Raw genomic sequence first — 27338 nt, 5'->3', positions numbered from 1 at the left:
AAGTGTGCTGTGTGCGGGGGCACGGGGTGTTTCGCAGATACACAAGACTGATTCTTTCAAATTTTGGGGACGGAAGCTGTGAATTCTGGTTCTGAGAATTAGTATACATGCCATTCCCCATTGCCATAAGGAGACATTTTCCCACCTTCCTTTAGAATTTTTAATTTTAAGGTTATCCTTAATTTTTGTTTTCCTTTATTAACTTGCTGAAAAAGTCTTATAAATTGCGCCTGTGAGAGGACAATCTACAGTCAGATTGGACAGGGAGCCATATAAACAAAGTAAAACTCAGGAACTGTATTTGTTATTGAGGGGACAGGAAACCAGCACAGAGTACAGGGAATGTAACTCCAACACATCTCTACGTAGCACAGAAGAAAAATAGAAACAAAAGTAAACATATAAAGGGCCCAATATAGTGAAGGTGCTTAGTGTCCTTAACTCCAATTTAAGGCAAAGGGAATCAAAGCCACTCAATGCCATGAAAACTTTGGCCACTTATGGAGAACACATCAGAGTGAAGAAGTGAGAGAGACAGAATTGTGAGGACAGAATGAAACAGGAAGAAAGAGACCAGCGGGAGTAAGAAACAAGACCCTACTTCCCCAGATTCCTGCTTCTCTGTATTTGCTTTAATTAGGTACTTTTGCTTTCTTAGGTCTTGATGTGTGTGAGCACATGCTTAAGTCCATCCCTAATCAGCAAAAATTCTTACGTATGTCTCTGAATCGAGGCCGTTGATTGTTGTCTGCGTCAAGTTGCGTACTGGTTAAAGCTCTCTGGTCTAAGACTCACTGGTCTGGCAACATATATGGTCCAGCAAAGCCCTGGACCCGAAAGGTCCAATGGCAGAGGTGGAGGGTGGAGGCTGGTGGCAGGCAGCGGAGCTGATTGGTGGAGCTTGCAGCCTGGCAGAGCCAGTGGGGCAGTGGAGCCTAGTGGTCAGGGAAGGGAGGCTGACTCTTCCCCCCCATCAACCTCGAGATCCTGGGGGCCTGACTCCCATAGTATGGCAAAATCCCTTGTCTGGGGCACATGCCTGGGGATCTTGGGGATGCCAGACCAGGGAGATCCAACCTGTATTATGAAGCAGTGTGAGTTAGCAATATGAATTCTGTATGTATATACATTCACAGGCTCTGATCCTGTAAATGGACCCTGTGGGTACAAAAGGCGAGTTGTTTCCTTGATCAGGACCATAGTTTTTAGTGTGCTTTGGTGCTACATAAATATGTGATAATACCAGGATATTTAAAATAGCTTTGCCTCTTTTCTCCTTTCTCCCCTTTTCCTCTCTTACTTGTTGATATTTTAGTTATCTCTCTGTCTTGTTGTCACTTTTTCCCCTCTTTTGCTCCTTCCCTCCATTTACTCTCCATGCCCTGGCCAGAGGCTGCTCCCTTAGGGGCATGTCCATACTGCAGCCGGAAGCAATGCCCCCAGTCAAAATAGGCAGACCTGAGCTAGCCCATCTGACCCCCCAGGCTTGAGAGTGCAAGTTCCAGTCAGAGTGGCAATATCTACACCACTATTTTTAGCATGCTGCCTCCAGCCCTACTAGCAGGAGTCTGGCTGTCTTGGCTGGGAGGCTGGCTCCCAGCTCCAGTGTAGTGGTGCCCTGTGTGCCCTGGCTTGGGCCCCTTTACTCTTTATCAACAGACGCCTGTGCTGGCTCCACCTTCAACATGCTGCCTGCAGGGAACCAGCATTATTTTGAAATCTATGTTTGAAGGAAATAACATTAAAAATGGCACCTAATTAAAAACTAAAGTTGCTGTGAATGTTGGATGTAGGGTGGTCAGATATCCTGATATAAGGGGCTGTTAATCTTATATATGAAACTTTATATCCCCTCTGCCCCAAAAAATAAGTGTCCCCATTTTTCACACACACTGTCTGATCACTCTAGCTGGTTGTATAGTGGTGACATTCTGCCACTAATCTCTCAGCCCCCACTACACCCGCTTCTGTCTTTGGCAGCCTTCAGGGGCTCTACAATGAAACAGTGGCAGCAGTAAAGGGGAAGGAGGAGAGACACACACACAAAAGCATTAATGTACCTAATGCTGCATGTGCCTCTTTCTTCTATTTTCCTTGAATCTTCTCTGTTGTTCTCCCTGCTGGTGCAATCAATGTTCCTCTGCTTTGGAAAAGAAATTCACATTCTCTCTCTCTCCCTCTTTCTTTTAAAGAAACAAGTGAAGCCAGGTCATTTCCTCCCCTCCCCCTCCACAATCTTTGTCCTTTTCCAAATTACTCCTTTTCTGGAGGCCTGCTGTCTCAGCCTCTCCCTCTTTCGTGTCGCGTCTTGGTTTTGCACCACAGGCTGCAGAACAAAGGCTGCTCGGACCTTTACTCTGATAACTTTGACATGCCCTATGCCAAAGAGGGGAGCAGAGGACAGGAGCAGAGTGAGCAATTTTATTGACAGCAGCGCCTTTAGAGACAGCAGCCTGAACGCAGCCTGGCAATACTGACAGCTCACGCCAGCCCACTTGTGAACCTTTCTTTCTAATTGATACAGCAGAATAAATGGCTTCTTGTCATGTTGTCAGTGGGTCACAACAGGATATCCATAGCACCCGCTTTCATAGGGTTCCCTTCGCAGATCATGTGAGCTGATTTAATAGAGGAAAAAAGCTGGACAAAAAATGCTAGTGTTCCTTTCTGCACTGGAGTGAGAGTCCAGCCAAATCTGTCCCTCCCCGAGGAATAGGGGGAACACTAGGTTTTTGTTCAAGCTTTTACATGAATGCCACATAATGTGCTTGCTGACACTGCTGGTATCCTGCAGGGATCAAATCAGCGCTGCACCAGGTTGTTCTGCTGCAGCATTGTTGTCTCACCAAGAGGCAGACAGGAGTCGCTCTAGCCACGCCAGAGTTGCTGCTGACCAGCGGTATTGGCCTACGTTGACTTGCATACACTCAGAACTAGTTCCTTAATGTTGGCAAGAAAAGCGGTGGATTTTAACAAATATTTTTAGTGTTTTTGTACCTAACTGCATAATGTCGTTTTTATCAGCTATTTCTGTTGACTGTATAAATTGTGAAGGCAAAACTTGATTGGTTTTGTGTGTGCCGCCTGAATCCAATGGTACAGACAGTGCTTATTCTAATGTGTACAGCTGGGTGTATTTCATTGCCTACATGGAATAAGGGGAGACAAGGTGGCTGTTTCTTCCTTAATTTTAAATTTCTGTTTTGAACTTTTTTGTTACGTTTGATCTATGAACCAAAGTGACATAGACCCTTACAGCCAGATTTTCAAAGTTATTTAGGCATGTAAAGATTAAGATAGAGGCCTAGTGGGATTTTCAAAAGTGCCGAAGCAGACTAGGAGCTTAGCTGCCATTGAAAATGCCAGTAGGTGCCCATCTGCATCTTTAAGCACCTATACACCTTTGGATGTGTGGCCCTGAATGCAGGAGATTATGTCCCATTTTCAAAAGTGACTTACATGCTTAGGAGCCTAAGTCTCACTGATAGTCAGCTGGACTTAAGATCCTAAACCGCTATGGCATTTCTGAAAACTTTACCCATAATCTCCATACAGCATGGCTGCATCTAGACTGGCATGATTGTCTGCAAATGCTTTTAATGGGAAAGTTTTTCCGTTAAAAGCATTTGTGGAAAAGAGCATCTAGATTGGCATGGACGCTTTTGCGCAAAAGCACTTTTTGTGGAAAAGCATCTGTGCCAATCTAGATGCGGTTTTGCACAAGAAAGCCCCGATCGCCATTTTCGCCATCAGGGCTTTTTTGCACAAAACAGTTCTCAGTTGTCTACACTGGCCCTCTTGTGCAAAAGCATTTGCGCAAGAGGGCTTTTTCCCCGAACGGGAGAGTCATTGTTTTTGCGGAAGAACACTGACAATCTTACATTCGATCGTCAGTGTTCTTGCGCAAATTCAAAGCGGCCAGTGTAGACAGCTGGCAAGTTTTTCCGCAAAAGCAAGTGCTTTTGCGGAAAAACTTGCCAGTCTAGACGCAGCCCAGATGTTCTTAAAAATGACTAGTGATTCTGGACATCCTACTTTAGATCAATGTTCCCTCTAGTCTTTTCCATCCATGTGCAGATTTTTTTCCACCTATGTGCAGAATGAATGTTATGTGCACTGAGGCATGTGCTAATGTGCACCACCAATATAAACAAAACCTAGCTGTGAGCACTCCTGTTAATCAGGTGGTAGCATCTAAATCTCTTCTGAATGGCTGCACAAGTGCACTGCTTACAGGGAACACTGCTTAAGATACCTAACAAAGCTTTATTTTCAGAATTTGGGTGCTCTACTTCTTCTTAAAATCCTATCCCCATTTAGATGGCTCAATTGGGGCACCCAAAATCATCTGTCACTTTTGAAAATATTGGCTGTGTATATGTTTTTCATGCACTGAAGATATATTATTTTCAACCTTGTGTCCTCATTATTGAACTGCTGTGTCTAGCATAATTCATGCCACCCAAGGAAAAAAAACCAGTCTAACTATAAATTCTCCTTCTGCAACAGTCTATAAACTCTCCTTTTCTCCATCATGCTGTTCATGGTCGGCTGAGTTCAATGAAAGGAGCATATGAGAGAGACAAAAAAATGATCAGTTGAGTGCCGCTCAAAAGTAGATTGCAATAATAACACGATTCTTTAAAATCCTCATTCATAAAAACGTTTTGTCCTTCTTCTTGTGCTTGACATTCAAGGCAACTCTATATAAAGCAGACCTGAGAAGACTGAGTCTAGATGTGTCTGGGTGTAATAATGCTGAAATATCTTGTAATTTTTTTTCTTTTGAGATGCTGGCCCAAACTGACTTATTGGAACAGAAATTTCAGCTGTCCCTGAACTATAAAACAAATTCAGTTTTATAAGTTTTAAGTTCCAGTTTAGGATCTGATTTGATTGACCAACATTCTAGAGATGGATTACAAATGCAACCCACCTTCCATAAATCCCTTCAACTAGCAGCGTGAAGGGATCCAAGGGCCTGGATTTGGCCTGTCTTTGCGTTGGTAATAGGTTATTTTTTCAATAGTTTGGGTTTGAGTAGGCAGTTCTCTGCAGCTAAGCACTGGTGATATGACAACACACCATCTCATTCCTGGTCTATATATGCATAACAAGAGAATAATGGTGTAAGGCCTCATCCACGAAGTCTCTGGGCATTAAACCATATACCCTCATACTAGCCGGCTATTTTTTCTCCTTATACTCAATTTTAAGCCTGTTAATAATCCTGTTAATGTCAATAGAATGACCCAGAGCTAACAATCAGAGGGGTAGCCGTGTTAGTCTGAATCTGCAAAAGCGACGAGGAGTCCTGTGGCACCTTATAGACTAACTGAAGTGTAGGAGCATAAGCTTTCGTGGGCAAAGACCCACTTCGTCAGATGCATGTAGTGGAAATTTCCAGAGGCAGGAATAAATATGCAGGCCAGGATCAGGCTGGAGATGACCAGGTGGATCCAATCAAGGAGGATGAGGCCCACTTCTAGCAGCTGATCTGGAGGTGTGAATTCCAAGAGAATAGAAGCTGCTTTTGTTGCTAACTACAAAAGCAGCTTCTATTCTCTTGGAATTCACACCTCCAGATCAGCTGCTAGAAGTGGGCCTCATCCTCCTTGATTGGATCCACCTGGTCATCTCCAGCCTGATCCTGGCCTGCATATTTATTCCTGCCTCTGGAAATTTCCACTACATGCATCTGACGAAGTGGGTCTTTGCCCACGAAAGCTTATGCTCCTACACTTCAGTTAGTCTATAAGGTGCCACAGGACTCCTCGTCGCTTTTCCAGAGCTAACAGCTAACCATATGCAGAAGTGTTCTGCTGGATTGAGGGATCAGAACGTGCTCTGCATTTTGCAGGATCTAGTTTCTGGTTCACTTTTTTTCCTTAGCTGCCAGGCTACCCCATTTATCTCAGAGGTTAACTACTTTTGCACACCTCAGATGGAGCTGCTGTTCTGTGCAGTTTGTTCAGTCCATTCTTTGTCTTGATCTCTTTGCAGTTATAGAAAGGTAAAGTCAAGTTAAGTAATTTCTTTTAGGGTCTACTCTATACAAACCTACCAGAAATAGTTTCTAGTCACTTCAGAGCAGTGTTTCTTAAATTTTATAAGATCAAGGAACACCAAACAATATTTTTTTTTATGAGGAACACCAAGGATTTTTTGTTGGGGGGAAAAAAAATAATGTGTGTGTGGGGAGGGGGGGAAAGTTGGAGGGAAAGGTATTGAGGAAAAAAAAAGTCACCTGCCCTTTAAGGGCAAGTATTTTGAACTCTGTTGTTCTCCTCGGCACACTTCCAACTGCCTTGCGTGCCACAGAACACAGTTTAAGAAATACTGCTTTAGAATTCTTACATTGTAAAAGCACTGAGCCCCATCACTCTTTGCTATGGAGAATTGAGCAGTCAAAGACACTTTCTTCCTAGCATCCAAAGGGGCTTTTCCACTTTCTAGACCCAGCAAGGTAGAATTTGAGTGGGACTATTGAGTGCTTGAGTTTGAGCAAAGTTGCAGAGAACTACTCTCCTTGTAGGCAAACTACAGTACAGTCCCACTTTACCAGTTACTATCCTTTGGAGGCATCAGTATGATTACATACATCTGTTAAAGGATGTGCAGCTGCTTAGCCCAGGTTCATAGACCGGCTGTTGTTCTGAGCTGAGAAGGTGATCGGCAGATTGTCCAGTCACAGAACTGAATCAAATGGGGGTTCTGCAAACACAGGGGTTTGCAAGACTGGGCAAAAATGAGAGGGAGACAGTACCTTTTGATGACATCTGAAGCCACTGAAGTTAAATTGTCCAGGACAACCAGTTGTCCAAGGCAATTGTCTATCTCCACATCCCCATTAAGGCCGGATTGTAGAATGCTTCAACAGTCTCCAAAGGGTTGGTAGCACAGTTGGTTCTAAAACTGCAGTTACTCATTTTCCCCTCTCCCCATCCTGACTGATCTCTTTGAGAGTCGCTGTCACTGAAGTCTTGGCTCAGCAAGAGAGTCTGGATAATTTTAGGTCTAAGCAAAAGTACTTGTTAGATAACTACATAAAAGCTTTCGGTTCAACAGGTTAGTTGTGTGAGACATGTTCACTTTGGATTGTGCTAAGGATGTTCGGAAAGCACCGTCTTGGATCAGTCATATCCTCGTTTGTCATAGCAAGTGCTGGCTTCATCAGTATAATACAATTAATTAGTTAATCACTAGTTCAGTGCTATTCCTTTATGCTTTTGATTTTTTACGGTATGTATCAGAACTCTTTTTTTAATCAATATCAACAGTTTGGTGTCTTTCATAAGAATCATATACTGCATATGACACTGCCGTTTGTTATACCAAGTAAGGAATATGGAAGATGTATTCCCAGATATTGGTGGCCTAGTGTCCCTTTGCTGACGTTAATTAAAATGATTGGGCAAGAAAAAACTGACTACAGAAGAAATATAGTTTAGAACTTGGAGGAAACTTTGATTCTCTTCTGTTTCCTGCTTGACCACAGACTTTCAGGAAGACCTTGGGTGAATTGGTGTCTCTGTGCCTTGGTTTCCTATCTGTAATAAGGGGGGAAAGCACCTCCCATCCTCATTGCAGTGTGGTGAGGATAACTGCCTTACAGAGTGGGAGGTATTCAGACCCTATGGCTATGGGGCCATCTAAGTCGGGGATTGGCAACCAGGAATGGTGGGCCACATGAGTTACCCTTCTTCCCTTCACTGGACCGCAGCAGCCCACAGCCCGCTGGGGTTCATCTGTGGCCGTGGAGCCCCATATCTATTCCTCCTCCCCCACACATCTCTTGTGCACCAGAGCCCCGCATTTCCTGCTGCTTCCCATCCCTCCCAGGATTTTTGGAGGAGCCGCAAATTGCCTGATTTGCACTCTGTCCTGCTCCTTCCCCTCCATCCTCCCTTGCAGAGCTGGAACACTGACAATCAGCTGCTTGCTGTGTTCTAGCTCTGGGAGGGAGGAGGAAGAGCCGGATGGAGTGTGAATCAGGCAATTTGCGACTCCTCTGAAAGTGCTGGGAGGGAGGAGCAGGAAGTGTGGGGCTCCAGTGTCCCAGTAAGCGAGAGGCGCATAGGGAAGGGAGGCAGCCAGAAGCTTTGCAGGCTTAAGGTGGAGCCCCAGTGAGCTGCTTGTGGACCATGGGCTACATGTTGCCCACCACTGATCTTTGTAGAAAAGATAGAGAGCAATGCCCATGAATGTTAACCACTCAGGTCTCTTCCATCCCAGTATTGTATGAAAGGGGGGAAACCTCCAAACCTCATCAATTCACTGTTTCCCAGTGGGTCTTGTGTTATTTGCATCTTCAATTTATGTCCCAACCCACGTGTTGACTACCATGTTCAGTAACGTGTTTGCAGGATCAGGCTCATGAATTTTTAAGATATGCAGGGACTTAATTAAACAGCCACAGCTAGCCCAGGTCAGCTGACTCAGGATTTCAGGGCTTGGGCTATGGCACTGTAAAATTATGTTGTAGATGTTTGGGGTTGGGCAGGAATATGAGTTCTGGGATGCCATGAGAAGGAGGGTCCCAGGTCCCAGGCTTCAGCCTGAGCCTGAATGTGTTCTCTATAGTGATACAGCCCCATAGCCTAAACCAGGTCACATGGACCAGCTGTGGATATTCGGTTGCCCTGCAGACGTACCCTAATTGTATTGTGCAAAGCTACGAGCCTGTTAGTAGAGCCCTGCATGGATATGCAATATGTATCCGCAGCCTCTAAAATGAGCCACAGATATCCGCATTGACATCCACGGAGATCTGCACTGACATCCATGGATGGAGATACCCGTGGATCTAAAGCGGATATCTGTGAATTTTCAGGGCTCAACCTGTTAGTTCTTAACAAATGAACAAAATGACGGGATGATAAGTGTTGGCCATAATTTATTTTCAATGGTGTTGGAAGTTCATTGGCTAATAGGCAATATGAGTAGATAGGAACATCACCCTAAATAGGTTATAACTGTACTGTATTTCATTTTTTAAAATATTTTTAGAGTGCTATGCTTGTTTAACTCATCAGCATCTGCTGTAGCTTGCACTTGTGTTACTGAGACTAAATGTTGAGTGCGTTCCAAAGACATTGTATCAGCAAAGAGTTTAACTGTATGCCTTGCTTTCAGCTCCTGAGTATTTCCATTGATTGAGGTGAGATTACTCACATGCTTAGAGTTAGGCACATGCTTAAATAGTTTGCCGAATTAGGGCCTAATGTGAGTGTAAAGAAATCTTTATGATTAGAGAGCACGCAAGTAAGCATAAGGCTACAAGTGTCTAAAGTGTCTAAAATATTACTGTTAGAATAAATTATTGAGTAAAGATTTGTGGTTGTACATAGAGATCCTATGCAATATTTTCCTATGGAAATAAGCTGTAGATATCTAATACATCAAACTGAAATAAAATATAGTCTTTGGAAAAACCATGAATTCACCATTAATTAATGTCAGTTTTATATGAATATTTGTATCACTGATCAATAATATAATTAGCTAATGTACACTGAATAAACAGTGAGTTATTTTGTCAAATAACTGTGTGAAACCAGATTTTTACATTAAAAGAGATAAAATATTTTAGAAGTGTCAATATGTCAGGCTTTAGTTGAACTAAATACAAGTAGAGTATTTCCTCCACCTTTTTTCCATTATAAATATCCACACAGTTGGTAACTTTTTTAAAAAAAGGGTCTGTGGCTATAGCAGCCAGGCCTAGTACAAAAAAGCTGTTTGGCAAAAGGAAGCCTGAGAAATTCTGCTGTGGCCAGGGTCATATCCTAGGAAAGTTGCTCAGCTTAAAATAAAATAATAAAAGCATCAGATTCTGAAACAGCTCAGACATGGGTCACCAGAGGACAGGGTCTGCTCTGAGACCTCTATCTACATTCATTGTAAGTTTCAGTCCGAAGAATTTAAGAATATTCCTGGTGGCCTTAATTTCTGTGAGGGAGGATAAAATGAGTAGGAGTCTCTATTGCACTCAGCTCCCAGACCATTCAAATGTTTGTTTCTTAGCAAGAGGCTAAAGTGATCAGGAGGTTGATTTTTTTATGTAAAGAAATGTTCATTTTTCCTTTCAGAACTGGATGTTCCCTCTGTGCTTTGCTAATATAGAAACTGGCAGAACAGGCACGGCTATTTCATTGGCGTTAGGGCTTGCATCCTTATTTGCTTGTGTCTCATTCGTATCTCATGACTGAATGAATCAACACATAATTAAGTGGTCACATGAGGACTGAGGTACAATGTTGCTCATAGCCTGATCGTTGTGAATCTTGGGAGGATCACTGCTGACGTCTGTCTTCTTCCTTGTGTGAGAAACCCTTAATCACAACAAAATGTCCCGTCCCCTCCCCCTCCAGGATAGTGGATTGCCTAAACTTCAAGAGAATCTACACTAAGAATGATACATAGGGTGAGGAGACAGAGGGGAATGGAGCTGCTGGAAAAAATCCCAGTGGTTGAGTTTACACGTCTGTTGTCAAGACACTGGAGACACCAGAATACTCTAAAAAAAATCAGTCCATGTGCCACTCCTGCCCCCCAAGCGTCTTTGATTCCAGCTGCAGATGCAATTGGTGGACAAGGAATGCAGGATGAGGCCCACGGCGTGGCTCAAGCAGGCCTATTTGGCAATGGTGGATGAAAAATAACTAATAGCCTATTTTAATTTTGATTTTTTTTTTTTTAGTTGAATCAAGTTACAGAGGCTCTGTAGCAATCATTTTCCAAGTCCAGCTGGCACATACTTGTCTGGAGATTTATTGGGTTCTCAATTATCGCCTAGTCACAAGAGCGGCCACCTTAATCAATTCTATGGATGTGGACGATGGCCAAAGAATGCTCAAATCCCTACGCTGCATTTTCAGGCCATATCAATTTCACAAGCAAGGCAGTCGTTTTCCCTTATAAGATTTGGGAAACAAGCTCTGAAGTGGGTTTTTAAAATATATAAACAGGTTGCCTCGTTGATGCTGGTAACCGCAGTCATGTGCTTGGCTCCAAGGCAGCATGTGCGAACCTTCTGGGGTAATCACTGAGGGGCCTCTGTCTGCAGGAGACTAGCTTGCTTGTCCTGGTCCCCTAGACTCAGCTAGAGTCTTTTCTCACACAGTGGTTGCAGGATGCAGATGTCCACCAGGGGTCATCTGTGTATACCCTGAACTGGACAGTAGTGCTGTTGAACATGGGTTTATTGGTTATAGTCTGTTTGGGTTAGAAAGTAATGCAGCCCCCTAATGGCCAGCCAACTACAGTCCAGGGATGCTTCAAATATTGTATTGTAGCATCCACAGTATTGGCAACTCCATGCATTCAGCAATCATGAGATTTAAAAAAAAAAAAAGCCCACACTTTTTTTTGCCTTCTGTTTTTGAGCCTTTGTCAAGCTTTTCTCTGCAAACAGGAGGGTGAGATACTTTCCCTTTCTTAATGAAAGCCAAGTTTGTCCCATAACCCCCTGACTACTGGACCTGGGGGTTTCAAAAAATGCTTGATGGTTTTTTGTAGCGCGCCAATGAAATTGAGAGTTGGCAGTACAGATTTGAGGTGGACAGTCATCAGATCAATGGCAGAGAATGTCCCTTTGTGAGGAGGGAGTTCTGTCCCTCTCTGTGTCCATGTTTCTGAGATGAGTTCTTACATTCTAGGGTGGACTGGCTGAGCTCTAGCTGGAGACCGGCAAGAATGGAAAAAACGCACTCAGCATGGTTTGCTGCAAACAGGAAATTCTCCAGGCAGAACAGAGAGTTTCCCAGACATTCTTCTCTCATTTTCAGAGCCCTTGAATTCTGGGAATGGACACGTTTACAGTGTTCCCTTTAAGCTGTGCGCTTGTGTGGTCACTTGGGAGAGATTCAAATTAGGGATGTTAAATAGCGGTTAGGAAGCTAAACGAGTAGTCGATGGAATTTCCATTGACTACTCAATTAGTTGATAAGGGGGTTCACTGCAGCCCTGCTTTTTAAATGTAGAAAGAGTCTGGCAGCCAGGCCGGGTCCCAGATGCTGTGGCTCTGCTTTTTAAATGTAGTAAGAGCCACTTAACCCTGTCGGATCTTACTACATTTAAAAAACAGGTGCAGCATCTAGGACGGGGCGGGAGCCAGGATTGCTCAACCACAGCTTGCGCCGTTTTCCCTGATGCACATCTACCTTCCCTCCCCCAACAGAGACAGTCCTGGGGGGAACTGGCTTTTAAGCCGGCTCCCCTTGCACCAGCTCCTGCTCTTCCCTCCTTGCTCCCTCAAGCAGGAGGAAGCAACTAGTTGAGTAGTGACTTGAGGCTTATTGGTTAGTTGACTAGTCGCTTACATCGCTAATTCAAATGGTGCTCAACTGATGACCAGAGCATCCACAGCCTGCAGCATATGTTTCTATTAGTGATGCACATTCACACATGCCTCGGTGCACATAACACAATTTATTCTGCACATGGATGAAAAAAATAGAGGAAACATTGGACACATGCACCCTTACAGGAGAAAACAGATGGTTTTATTTAATGCACTTTATTTAATCAGTTGATGAGATGGGAAAGGATCCCATATTGTGGTTGATTTCTTGCTGCCAACATGACAGGCCAGAGAGGTGTTTTGATATTAAGTGTGTGTATATATCCTGTATGAGTATATTAGTGTTTATAGCCATGGTGTAAAACATGCTACCCACACATGGCTATTTGGCCAGTTGAGTGTGGCTAGTTTGCTGTAGCAGTGGCTACTACTTCAAAACTGGTTGGACACCACTGATTTATAGGTTATGGATAGTTCTATCCATAATCTTGTATAATTGGGCTTTTTGTTAGGAAGTTATGTGACTGTTTAATAAAATATTTACTTTTTCTTTATATAAACACATATGACAGGCTATCAGGATCCTAAACTGGTGTAAATCAACATAGCTTCATGGTAGTAATGGCAGTGTTGCCAGCTCTCACAATTTTTATCAAATCTTACTTGTTTTTCTTAAAAGCTCCATGTCCCAGAGTCCTATTCTGAGAGTGCCTGATCTAATTTATTTTTAAAAAATACCCCTTTCTGGCCTTCATGATTGCAGAGAAAAGTTTAAGAGCATGACTCCTAAAGGCTCAAAAACCAGAACGGAAATAATAAGAACTCAAAATATATTACTGTTTTTAATATCTTATGAGTCTTTAGGTAATCTTGTTATTTTGGGAGCCTGATTTGTGATTTTTTTAATGTTGGGCATTGATAATTGTGTGATGGAATTTTGTTGATTAACATCTGTTGAGACGCAGGCCCATGCACCTTCAGATTCAGTAGCAGCAAAGATCTTATATACCAACTCTATCAACAGTGAATGTTTCCATATCTTCAGTGTGCCCTTTTTGAGTTCTATTAGACATATATATAACATCCAAAATTTAAAATACTAATTCACCATTTATTCCTGTAAGAAAGTAGGCGTAGCAACTTATAAACTTAAGCTAGTAACCTTGCTTTTGCTCAAGTACCTAGAGTTGCATTGAGATTGCTTTGTGTCCTATACTCTTAAATAGCTAAAATTAGTTTTTTGCATTAATAATTCACAGTGTTGGGAATTTGCAGGAAGGATTAATGCTAGTTTTAATGGGGAAAATGTGTGCAAGGTAATTTTGTGTAGAAGGTAAATGAAAATGCTGCACTGAATGTTAGGTTGTCTTTGGGACTATGAAGAAGGGAAGGAAGACAGAGACAAAAGTTTTGTATGTGGGTTTAAGGATCAAAGAAAACACTGCCAGAATTACCCAGAAAAAAAGCAATACATTTAAAAAAGGCTTCCTTTCCAGACAAGGAAATTTTATTTGCTTTTTAAAAAATATGACCTAAGTGAAGACAAGTTAACCTTTTCTATTATAATAACTGTATTGGGAATAATTTGTATTGGGATTTTCCCCAAAAAACTTTCCATTAAATACACACACCACTAAACTATTTAATCTTTATTTTTAATAGCTACAGGGTAAGATTATTCAGCTCTCTGAATACCCGCGAGTACACAATAAAATAACTGTTTGGCAAGGGGAAAAATGCCCTGTTGTCTTGCAGTACCAGTTGGTATTATGTAGGTTTGTTTGGTGTCTCATGTCTTATTTATAGGAGATGGCAGTTGGAAACTGGATACAAAACAAACACCAGTGTTCCAGTTTAGCTTAACCATGTATCAGATTCTTTCTCTGATAGTTTATTTTTACTTTAGGCATCTTTACTTTCTTAATTTTTCATGTAGTTTATAAAGGGGGACGTCCACCTGCTTAAGCGTGAACATTTACCTTGTGAAAAGGAAAATAAATTTCAGATAGCATTGCCAAAGGACTCTTTTTATTAGATTCTCATTTAGGATCAAGCCCCTTTTCACTGTAAATAAAAGTAATCTACTGCGATTTGAAGTCTTTTTGATTTAGTGCAAACATCCCATGTAAAGGATTTGTAAAGGTCCTTCAGGGCAAGGGGCGGCGGTGTGAGAGATGGAGGACTCAGGGCAGGGTTTTGGGGATGTGCGTGTTGGTATTCAAGAGGCTGGAGGTTAGGGGTGTGTGAGTAAGGCTTGGGGGTCACATCTGGCATGGGCCTTTTCTCTCCCCCCAATGCCCTCTAGCCGTCAGGGTGGTTTTTTCTTCCCCCTGGGAAAAGGTTTGGGATGGGGGGCTACGTACTTGGTGTGCTGGCAGGCAAGATGATGGAGCCTCCAACCCTGCTGGTCACTCCTTTGGCCATGAGGCTGTCCCCAGTGGACACTCCGCAGGGTAGCTCTCCCCTGCAGGCTCGCTGCCCCTAGTGGGCGTTCTCATATCACATCCCTCCAAATAGCAGCCCCTCTCTTTTCATGTTATTGAAAACAGTCCTTTTCCCAGGACTTCTGGTTGTACTGGCACAACCAAACCCTGACCTTGCTTTAAGTTAAGAGAAGAGGAATCTGCATGCCAGTTTTGGTGACCCTAGCTCTTCCTATTAGGAGGAGTTGTCGAACAAACGGACTCGTACACAGACAGACAGATGCACTCTAATATATAGATAGATAGGTATAGATAACATTTCTTATCAGAAACCCACAGGGTCTAGTTTTCTTTAAGGAAGATAAAATTGGGAGCCTTTACAGGTGGACAGGATTATCTGAACATTTCTCGAGATTGGTAGAAAATGCAGATCTTTCAGTTATCTTGCTGATGAAATATAAGGTTACCTACATTCTTTCTAAGCATCTTGGTTGCGGCAAACTTTAAGTTGCTGAGAAAGCTTGGATTCTCACAGCATTCACATGATCCAATTCCACTCCGTTACTGTTCTATATTAGATACTGTCCATTTCTTTTCCTAGCCAGCTAGGAATTTAGTAGCTTTTTTTCCACAAAGATCCAAAAATCACAAACAGTAATTTTTTAAAAAGTCTAACTTAGTAGTAATTCCAGAAAGGCAAATACCTGTATCTTGTAGATAAATTGGGATCAAAATATTTTTAATCGCATTTCAAATCAAATCACCATTGATTCTCACTTTGAAGCTGGGCCATAAATACAAACTTCTGTCATCTTACAGTGCTAACCAATAAATAGGACCATTTCTTGGCTGTGGTTTTTAGGGTCAAGCCACCAAACGTGTGAGGGAACTTTACTTACGTAAGACTCATTCTAAGCAAAAAATAATTCATTGTGCCGTCTCTATTCTATTAGAGCAAAATGGCTGCAACTCCTTTATTTAGCCTGAATTTGGGATTTGAATCCACTTTTGCCTCAAGAGTTTAGCACCACGTGATTTGTCCCCCAAAATTGAAAGTATGCTTTGACTGCAGTTTTTAATAGTTAGAAAGAGTCAAGATACAGTAAAGGCAATAAATCCCTTTCTGTTGACGGGTTATTTTATTCTGGTTTTATTTTGTGGACTTAGTTTGTAACAATCTGGCATTGTGAATTGTGCAGGCAGACTGCTGTGAATGTGTTGAGGCCCTCTGATTTAAGGATGAGGCCTCTGGCTTCAAGTCCAGAAGCTGCTCCACACAATAGAGACCCCTGCATTGAGGCAGGTCTTCAGTGGGACTGTGTTGAGACCTAGTGATCCTCTAGCATAGAGCTCATTGTGGGACTTGGCCCTCAGGAAGCATATTTTAGAAAACTTTTGCTTTTGAACTTTTTAACTTTTAAAGTATTTACCAGCTGGGTTACTTAAATTGATGTTTGAGCCCCTAAATACATAGTTTGAGTTCTCAGATGTGTTGAGCATCTGTGTCCACTGTTGAAGTCAGTGGGTAAACATTGGCCTAAATGGGGAACAAATGCAAATTTTTCTGAGTTACAAATTTTTTTATGGAAGCGCCGTTCAAAAATAGAAGCTGTAACTCTATCAAAATGAATTACATGTTAATAGTACAGGAAAGAGGACACTATTTCAATGTAGATTGTAGAAAATAACTAATAGTATAATTTATATCTGTTACTAACTCAGGACCCAATCGTATGTTCCTTATGGGACCAGAAACTCCCATGGTCCTCAGGGGACGCGGGGCTCTGTTGCCACTCATTTATCTCTATGGAATAGGATGTGTCTCACGTAACTGTACAGGAAATGGTTGCTTATTTTGTATGCGTGAAGGATGGTGGTGATGATTCTAATTTATCTAGGGCCTTTGAAACAGTGAATGGTCAATATAAGATGCTGCAGTTGTTGCTATCTGTCTACAGTTATGAAGCTTGACTTCACTTAGTGCATCTTAAGTGCTATCCATTCAGATTTTTTCCTGTCACTTATTAGACTGTGGCTGTGTCCTCTTTCAAAGCTCTTCTCTTTAATGTGCATCAAGTTACTGTGAGGTAATATGGAAACTTCAGTTGTTACGCCTGTAAATAAATATTTACCTAATACATTAGGCTCAACTCCTCAATGCTGCATCCCTTGAAAAAAGGTCACTTTTGACATCATTGACTTTTTTAGAGAGCAGTGCATATGCGGCACATGACATAGATGGTTTTCAAGTAATTTCATCTGGCAAGAGCAAGTTACTGTATTCCTGGCTGTGCTCCTTGGTAAACAAGAAGATAACTCAGGGTCAAATAGTAATAGAGAGGTAGCCGTGTTAGTCTGATCTTGCTAAAGCAAAAGGAAAAACTATGTAGCACTTTAAAGACTAACAAGATGGTTTAATAGGTGATGAGCTTTCGTGGGCCAGACCCACAAAAGTTCATCACCTATTAAACCATCTTGTTTGTCTTCAGGGTCAAATGTTATCACTTACAGTTCCTATTGGAAGGGAGCTGCGAGTATAAAAGGCAGGATCTGGATTTAAGGCACCAGTGCTTCCTGAAGTTTCTCACTTGATTAGCTGTATTTATCCGAGTAGTCCTGCTGATTCCATTGGGCTGACTCACTTCTGTAAAGTGGAACATATGCATAACTGAAGGGCCAGGCCTTTTGGTCTTTAATTTTGGACACTCTAGTGAGCACAGGAGTTTGCAGTTCTGGATGCTATACTGCATTGCTATTTCTGTTTTATCTCCTACTCCCATTATAAGGGACCAAAAAGGCACCACTCAGGTAGAAAAATTTCAAGTGAAATCTTGGCTTCCCTGAAGCCAATGAGACTTTTTTTTTTTCAATTGACTTCAGGTTTTTAACCCTAGATTTCTAACATTCTGCATGTTGCACTAAAGAGGGTGTGTGTGTGTGTGTGTGTGTGTGTGTGTACACAAACAGGAGCTCTGTGTTCTTCAGTGTGTGTGTGTGTGTGTGTGTGTGTGTGTGTGTGTGTGTGTGTGTGTGCGCGCGCAGACAGGAGCTCTGTGTTCTTCAGTGGAATTCACCCAGGCAGGTGGGAAATCCTCTGTGGATAGTCTCCAGGAATGAAGTTTATGAAGCTATGAATTAGCACAGCTAGCTTCTGTGAAATTAATGGGTTAACAATAGCAGTGAACTTTGCGATGAGGGGATGCTGCAGAAAATCCTAATGTTGGAAGATTTATTCTGATAGCCCCCTGTGTATCGTAGGTGCTAGCAATAACCTGAAGTCACCAGCCACAGAGTAAAATTAAAGTGGGGATTTGCTCAAATTTTTAAGGGAGATGGTCCCCACTGCGTGTTAATGTTCTACCTTTGCATATTTCCTTCTTTTTAATAGTGCAAGCAATAAGCAAATTAATCATATGAGCTATTTCTACACACACACACATAATATTTAACACCTTTTGTCACATGCTGAACCTTTCTGGATGTTTCACTATCTACCCGCTTCCAAAGATTTTGGGACAACCCCTGTAAACATTAAGCCTTTTGCTCTTGTGATGATACTACCATCAGCTTCCTTCTAAGGCCAGGGGTTACCCCAAGAGTAGTTATGAAACCATGTTTACTGCTCTGTAGCTGGTCAGGATTTCTTAGAGGGTTTTATTACACATCTCCTGTTTCTAAACTCCATATTGCCATCTAATTGTCTTGACTGTTCCTGGTTACTTGTAATCTTAATGAGCCTGTACAGAAAATACAGTGCCGTCTTTGTTCCTATAGGAGACTGGTGGTGGGAAAGGATGGAAGTTGCTGAAAACAGAAAATGTTTCTGTTTTCACTAAGCATGAAACATACTTCAGTTCTGCACTATAACTGTGTATCAGCAGTTCAACCTTTTTGCAATACATGTGAATAATTGTAGGCATCCCTTCTGGATGTCCAGTATAAAGCAGGCATTCTATACTGTTAAACCTTTAAAGGCCTTATTTTAGCGGTGAAATCGGTGTGTCTGAATCTTAGGCAGAGCTGGGATTGGATGGCAGGCTCATTGCAGACCCAGGTGGCATATACTGACAGCTCTGGGTCACATGATGGCTATTAGTGCTTGCTTTTCCACTCGCCTGCTCAGCCTGTCAGCCAGGGTTGGACTGGAGCATCCTGCAGCTTCCAAGAATGTGGAGGGGGAGGAGTCTGAGAGCAGGCTGCTTTGTTTTTCTCCCCTCTTCTTCGATCAGCCTGAATTCCTGACACATGTGGATCATGGGGGCTTAGAACTGCAGCCATAGTTGCCAGGGGATTCTGGTTATGTGGCTCAACTCATATTGGATTCGCTAAAGAAGAAGGATAGATTGAAACTGGCGTGGAGAGCCTACATTGACTGCCAAAGCAGCACTTAGCTATCAAATGAATTAGACTAATCTTCTCTCCTCCGCAGTAATATACTTGAGGAGACAAAGGAGCAGGGAAAACAGGCAACGTTTACTTTAGTAAAGCTCTCGGACTGGGCAGCAGAATGGAAGGACAGGAGATTGGTTATGAAACTATAGGACAGAGTAGATGGATCCTTATGCAGAAATCCATATTTTGCTTCTGGGATCTGCTTTCTTAAAGGCTGTATTAATGATCCAGTTGCTAGGATTAAGGTTTTTGCATTGCAGCATGGAGAGTCTTTTGTTTGAGTTAAATTCAGACCTCTCAATATGTCACCTGACAGTCGTGTGGTTTTGGATGAATATGGCTCATTGCTATTATTAACCTAGGTTGGCAGCAGGGCGTAATAGGAGTTTATAGGGATTTTGAAAAGTGGATCTGCGTGGGGAGACAAAGATGCTTCTCAGGTATGATCAATACATTATTGACGTTATTTTTACAATTTGGTTATTAACTTTCTTAACAATAGATTTGCTTCCTTAAGACTTTTTTGTAGAAATGTCATGCTTTCTAAAATATATATAGGCGTATATTTGATAATGCCTATAGCTGTACATGGAGTGGCACTATTCTGCATTTTTAAAACACCCTAAAATAATTCCATCTGCTGTAAGTTTGCAAAGACTAATGCTGATGTGCTAAAATAATGTGAATGGTTGTGTTCAGTGCTATTGAATTTAATCTGAAGGGACTCTTCTTGCTTTGTGAGTGTGTGGTTTTTATATATATATATATATATATATAAACAGAGCGTTTTCCAAAAGAACAAATTAGGGAAAGTGTGTGTATTTGTAAATCCTCTAAAAACTGAACAGGTGTTTTCTGGAATGGCATGACTTAAATATGCCCACAAATCTACTTCTAGGAATTGCTAGTGTTGTCTTTAAAGTCTTGATTGCTGGAAGTTAAGTTGTAAAGATGGTCAAAATATTTAATACTTTTTTACAAACCTTCTAGAATATTTATTTTCACAGTCTCACAATGCTTTCAAGTTATTGTGTTCATTATACTATGGCTATGTATGGCTATATTATGTGTTTGTATTCTGTGTACTTTTGCTCAGAGGCCAGCAAAGAAGAACTAAGTCCCTGCTTAAAAAAAGGCATTTGGAGCACATTGGAGTTTAAAGTGTGAAATAGGCATCCAAGTGAGAGCTGAATGGCTAAGCAGAGGCAAGTGACTAACAGGTGGGAGTTAAAAATGAAAACAAACTAAGTTAGTTTAGTTTGGGAATCCGACAGCACATTAGAATTTAGAGTCAGGACTAATAAAGGTAGAATCCAGCTGAAGTTTAGGTCTCGGTTTATTGTACAAAGTGCAGAATGTCACATTGCTTTTTATGTGGCCAAATGTGCACAGTGCAAGCAACTCAAGGATCCCCTAGAATGGGTATTACAGTTACTCAAGAGTGAGAACTGCTAAACTGGTAGATCAATGAGACAGATTTATAGATGTGACACAAAGCTGGCATTTGCAGCCTGCAGCTGTGCCCTTCTTCCCTCGAGGGTTTGGCAAACTCAGAAATATAGAAGAGCAAGACTCAGCTTTAGTGTTAAAAGAAAAGTCAGCTTCTAGTTCTATTCCATGTGGCAAGCCTTGAAACTGCAAGCTCTTTGAACCAATGGTTAGGGATGCAAGCTTGTCAATGATCCAGCCTTAAAGATCATAGGTTATTCCCTGGCAGCCATCCATCTCCAGCGATGACCGACCCCCTTGATTGTGGGAAGATCCCAGGCCGAGTTCACAGTTGTAGGAGGCAGTGTCAACCAGGGCACTAGAATAAGCTCCCCGCCAATCAGCTGACACTGACTTGTGGTCTTGTTAAATCACATAGGTCAGAATTTTCTCTGTGCAATTGGGTCATACATCCTCTTCCAGTGGACTCAGACTGTTACGGATAACTGCACCTTGCACAACTTTTCTAAGTATTGGTCCTGTGATTGCACTAGCAATGGAATATCCTCTTCTTCCTTCCTTCATGTGCAACTACAAGGCTATATTATTTTGCAAAAATCTAAGTCGAACTTCCTGCTGAAAACACCACGCGTGCAAATCAGTGGTATGAACTTGATTCCCCATTTCTGGATAATTAGTTTCGTTTGAATTTCTGGTGCCTCTAGCAAAAATGGTTGCATTAAAACTTGAAACACTATTAACATAATCACCCATTAAATACCTGATGAGTTCCAAATTAGTTATCCTTTTTCAAGAAAAATCTATGTATGGTGAACTGTCCATAATGCATCTATATAGCAGCAGGAATGTAATAGTGTAGGTGATTAACCGATAAGCAAAGGCTTATAGTTTAATGTTATAGACTACACATATTTCCCTCCCTCTTCCCCTCCCTGTTGCCAGTACATTTTTTAGCAGGCTGTCCAGCAGTGTGGCTTAGACCTGGCTTACTGAGGATCCAGGACCTACACCTGCTGTGGCTCTGCATTTAAAGTGTATTAGGAGGCAGGCGAGCAGGCAGCCTGGCTCAGTTCCAGCTCGTACAAGCTCTGGGAGCTCAGACCTGCCCTAGACAGGGGCTGTTGCCATCCCACGCTGCTGACTCTGTATCAGAGGCAGCAGCACAGAGCGACAGGCAGTCAGTCTGTGCGGGAAGCTGGTTTTTAAAGTGGCTTCCCTCACAGACAAGCTCCTGCCTGGCACCCCATGCTGCTGCCTCTGATAGAGAGGCAACAGTGCAGAGTGGCAGGGGGCTCCTCAGGAGTCAGGCTAGAGCATGCTGGCTGCCAGCCCCACCCCCGAGAGACTATAGAATAGTCGATTAACCAATAAGAATTAATGAGGTTACTCGACTATTCAATCAACCAATATTTAACATCCTTATATAGCAGTCGTCAAAACAGTGAGTGAGTTCTCAACCATGGTGAGAAAATGTTGGAGAACATGGTATGTCCTCACTGCAAGGCCTGCATTCCATTTTGTTTTTTGGTCATGTCTTCTGAAAGGCATAGGAATTGAAAAGATCCAGGAGTACACAGCACATCTGTCTGGAGTATTGTGGAAAAGGGAGTGGTAAAAGGAAGGAAGTACTTAATCTGCAAAGGGGATGGAGCATGATCAGAGGTAAGAGAGGTAATGTAGTGAATGGTACATAGAAGGCCAGTAAGGTGCTCCTCTTTACTTTCCCCCTGTAATTAAATAACTGAAGGGTTGTCAGTATCAGTAGACAGCATGTATACCTAATAGAAGAATATATATTTTATGCAACTTGAAGATAAGCTGTAACACTCTGCAGCACAGTATTTTAAATGCATACTGCTTAGAAAGATTTCAGAAGTGGATTACACCTTTATACTTACGCTCTATGCTCTTCAGAACAGGGTCAAATGAATGTTGTTGCTAATTATGTATGCTCATTCAAGACTTAACACAAGGGGATCCCAAACCTGGACTGGAGGCTCTAATCACAGCTGCCATACACAATAAATAATAATAATAATAATAAATTAATAATAAATATATTTAGGAAATTAGTTAAAACTACAAGGACTGTGAATCCCTGTGCTTCAGGGTGCTTCTGATCACCAGCGAGGACAAGAAAAAATGTTATCCCCAGTATGTAGCTTTGTACTGCTAGCTGCATTATGAAGCACCCGACATTGGTCACCATCAGTGTGAGGGCACCAGTCAAGATAGACCAGAGTTCTATTCCAGTCTGGCTGTTCATATCAACATTCTAAAAAGGTGCTAACATGAAAAACATGCAGAACAGATAAGCTGCTGTAAACTATAAATATCATTTGCGTAGATGCTTTTAAAAATAGTTTGAAGTGATTCATCACTGGGCAGTTTTCATACCTATGGGTAACATGATGTTGAAAACAATAAATTGACTGATAGTTCTAGCTTGCTGTTTGGATAACTGGCCATATCCTTTTTTAGAGAGGTTTTACTTTTAGGTAATTTAAGTTGTAAGTTTCTGTTTATTTGGTATCTTGATTTGGTGTCTTGATTAGGATCACCCCTTCCTTTGATTTCATTTGTATTTTATTTAGATTTAAAAAAATGTTTTGTTAGTTATTAAAAAGTAAACCAGCAGGATCCCATGTCATTTAGAAATGAAATCTTATTAGAGAGAAAATCTTTGCTGAGAGAGAGAACTTCATTAAGGTAATTTCTTAAGTGTCAAAAAAGGTTCTGTTGGTCTTACAAATAAGTACAAGAATCTTTGAGTCTTTAGTTACAGAAAAAAATTGAACTTTAATGGGATGGAGGAGTATTTGTATGTGTGGTGTCTCATGTATTAAGCCATAGTGCTGCATTGAACCATCATCTTTGGATCACTCCTTAACCTCCAAGAAAAACAGTTATAGTAGCAACAAATGCTATGCATTAGAGATGCGTGAGAAAATCCTTTATCAGAGAGAATTCAGAATGGTGACTTGTATACTGATGAACAAATCTCATCATTGGTATTTTAAAAGGTTTTTTTAAACAAGCTACATTCATAGGGATTCAAAGAACATACAGGAAAAGAAAATAACTCTGCTGTAGCATGTCTGACCATTTAATTTCCATGAGTACTTATTTTAGGAATATTACATTTCAAAAGATTTGCAAATATTTGTGACTTTTGGAAAATTACTTTATTAATTTGGTTCAGTTAGGTCGTATTCTGAGGTTTTCTTATGCTCCCTCTTCTTTCACATTCCATGCCAGAGCAAATATGACCTTGGAATTTGAACTTATAAAGTTAGTAGGGGGCTGCAGTCCTTGCTCTCTCTGGCCACCTCTCTCTGGCCACTTTTGTGGTCAGAAAGTCTGATGACATCATTCTGCTGCATGATAGAATATATATATATATATATATATATATATATATATATATATATATATATATATATATAAGAGAGAGAGAATGCACTCAGTTGCATAGCAATATTAGCCTTTGGCAGGAAATTCATCTTTAGAACCTGTTGCAATTAGGCTGAAGACTTACTATGTGATATATTGAAGAACCAATCTATTCGTCACAATGTAGGACCAATGTGCCAGCCTTTCCTTGCTAAGATCTAAAGAAAATTACTTAATTTTGGAGTTGTGTTTTAAAGAGTCTGTTTACTTATATAACCTTTAAAAAGGCTTCCCACCATATTTCCCATCTTTGAACTGCTGCATCCTTTACATTTTGTGCTCATCATGGATGGGGTTTTCAAAAACTCTTATATCATGTATGTGCATGTGAAAATCTCACCCTCTATGAATTATAATTATTATTTATTGAAGGCTTATAGAAACTACAGTTATACAATCAGGATGGGTACCATCTTCCTCTCTTGGTTCTTCAGTGAGGTCAGAATATGAAATTTGTAACATCACAGTCATCTACCATGACAACAGACTGAGCTTTCTTAAAACCATCTCCATAGAAAGATCAAGTAGCAGCAATTGAATTATGCAGGAGAAACATCTCATTAACAAAACTAGTCAAGATTTTCACAGCAGTGTTGGGAGGTTTAGACACAGCTTTCGTTACCATGAGCAGAATATGCGAGTCTAAATCCCCAGAGTGCTGTGAAAATCTCAGATAAATATCAATTACACTTCATGGTAAGCTACCATTTATATATAGCTATATACTGTCCAGCTGATGGGGTAGGGGGCGGAGGACAAAGAGGGCAACTGCCCTAGGGACCTGCAATTCAAAAGGGCTCCCAGCTGCTGCTATTATGGTGGTAGCTGGAGCCTCAAATCCTTTAAATCATTGCTGGAGCCCCATATGGTGCACTCTGGGTGATGCTGAGCCTGCCTGAGAAAAGCTAGCCCCAGCTCCACCACTTCCACATGAGGTCCTGTCCCATCTGGCTAGCCCCCCACCCTCCAACTGCCTTGCCCAGGAGCCTGGCAAGAGGATCAGTCCCACTGGCTATATGGGTAAACATGCATAGAAATCAATAAATGATTAATAGATATTTTACGTGTGTTTCATGAATAGCTATAGATGGTTATAATCGCATCAGCTGGAGTGTACCAATTATACAGGTCTTTGGACTTTTGAAGAGTGTAAGAATTGATTAACCGTTTATTAAAACATCCTTTAATCATTTGTTAGCCCTTGATAAAGGGAACTCTTAATATGATATGTGATTTAACTACCTTTAATGTCAAGGGAGGCACAGAATGATTTTAGTCAAGGGAATGTATTTTTCCATGAACCTTTCCTCTTACTCTCCTTCTCCCTAAAGAAAAAGTGTTCTCTGCATGTTGCCATTATTTCCCACAAGGTTGTAAAACAGGTAAAATTTGCCAGCAACAGAGGGATATTATACAAAGCAATCCTTTTACCTCCTTGGCTCTCAGGTTAAGAGCTAAATGGGTTTCACACTTTTGCTTGGATCTTCTATCTTAGGTAGCCCCCAATATGGTAGTATCCAAGTGTTTTTTTTTAATCTTTAATATATTTATCCTCTTAACATCCCCATGAGTGGTAGAGAAGTACATTATGCCCATTTTACAGACGGGGAACAGAAGCACAGAGTAACAAAGTGACTTGCCTGTGGTTAAACAGTGTAAATCTGAAAAATTCTCCATACTTTGGGAATAAAGATGCACAGATCCTTAGTTGTGCACATTGTTGTTTTATACCAATGAATATCTGTCCCAGAGTATTGTCCTGCAGTATTTATTCTGGGGATGTGTATTGCATATGGTAAAGGTTTGTACGTTTTCTCCAGATGCTCTTTTAAGATGTCAGCCTGTACAGCTGTTAAACAGGAGAGCAAATCTGATCTGTATGTCTTTCCTACTAAAGTGTGTGTCTAAGCATATGTCAGTGCTGCTATAAGGCACTATGCTTGGCCCAGGCCAACTGATTCAGGCTTGAGGGGCCCGCATTGCGGGGCTGTTTAATTGCTGTATAGATGTTTGCAGCCTGAGCTCTGGGTCCCTCCCACCTCACAGGGTCTGAAAGCCTGGGATCCAGCCCAAATCCAGACATCTACATTGAAATTAAACAGCTGTGCAAGCCCTAGTGAGTGGGCACAGGCCAGCCATGGGTGTCGAACTACGGTATAGACATGCCTTAAATGCTGAATGGACAAGGTGTTAGTTTGAGGTGCCAGCCTGCATCTATTTATTGACTCCTCAGCTAGTGTTCTTGATTCAGGGAACACGCCAGTACTGCCAGAGAATATTTTGCAAGGCTAAAGAGCATTAAAGCTATATTATGTAACAGAGATCACACTTATCTGGGACTATCATGAATATGATTTATAGCACATGTTGAATATTTGTATCAAGAAAGGTAAAACGACATGTACAGGAATGGAGAAGTAAACAGGCTCTTGTTATCTTGACCCAATACGTTGCCGAATGCAGCAAGGGTTTTATATTTAGCTTGCTTTCCTCTTCGTGTGTAATCTGCTCCTGGGGCATGTTATAAGCGGACTTTCCTAAACAGCTGTAAGGGTTCCTGCCTTCCTTTGCCAGGATAGTGAAAAGATTTCATAGTCGAATTGCTGAAGTACTAATAGAAGTCATGCTTTTATTTAAGAGAGAGGCAAATTCAAATGCATTGCAGGAGTGAGACAAGCAAAAATAATAATTTTGTAAGCAATGGATTATTATGATTTGTTTATAATAGTGTCAATGGCATAGCTTATGAGAATGATTTCTGAACTTTCCACTCTAAGGGTAAGAGATCCCTCAACCATATGGTTCCTACTAAGGCTGTGAGTGTGAGATGATCTACTGGACTCACTTCAGTAACTAGAGATTGCATGCAGGGAGTTGACTTGGGCCAAACTGCTCTAAATATAGTGGCTTAGTGTCTCTCTCAAATGGCTCTTTTCTGGTGCCGTCTCAACTAATAGTTGTGTGTTTGTGTTTCACAGTAAGTGACATTTGCTCTGCTTCATGGGAGAGGATACCACCATCTCTCGAATGGATTCTCATGGCAGCTGTCAATCAGAACTTGCCTATACTATTACCGGGCCAGAATCTGCTGTTACTGAAATAAATGGCAAAATTCCAGTTGACTACAGGCCCAAGGCATACTGGGACTGCTGGCAGGAGAAGTAGGAGAAGGGCAGAGGACCAGTGTTGTTTGCAAGCGCTGTACTCCAATTCTGTTGTCCTGTTTTAATAGTCATCGTAGCTAATGGTAGAATTTTTTTGTCTAGAATTTAGTTACTTAGCCATCGGGTCTCCTTCTGAGGTATGCAGTTTTCATT

At 41.5% G+C, this 27338-nt stretch overlaps 1 protein-coding gene across 4 annotated transcripts in view; it reads left to right on the top strand.

The window, feature by feature from the left end:
• The window catches only part of FNIP1 (folliculin interacting protein 1), a 100051-nt gene that overhangs the window by 12256 nt on the left and 60457 nt on the right, over positions 1-27338 (top strand). The window contains exon 1 of one of the 4 annotated variants that reach the window (XM_006116073.5): positions 17777-19559. The exons of the other annotated variants lie outside the window; for them this stretch is intronic. Within the exon in view, the coding sequence (XP_006116135.1) occupies positions 19549-19559 (11 nt within the window). The 5' untranslated portion in view covers positions 17777-19548. Of the gene's footprint in view, positions 1-17776; positions 19560-27338 lie in introns of those variants that run through there. 4 annotated transcript variants of the gene reach the window in all.

This window comes from Pelodiscus sinensis, chromosome 16 (assembly GCF_052426305.1).
Source record: "Pelodiscus sinensis isolate ZL-2025 chromosome 16, ASM5242630v1, whole genome shotgun sequence".
Lineage (NCBI taxonomy): Eukaryota > Metazoa > Chordata > Testudines > Trionychidae > Pelodiscus > Pelodiscus sinensis.
This window is presented reverse-complemented; position numbering and strand designations above follow the sequence as displayed.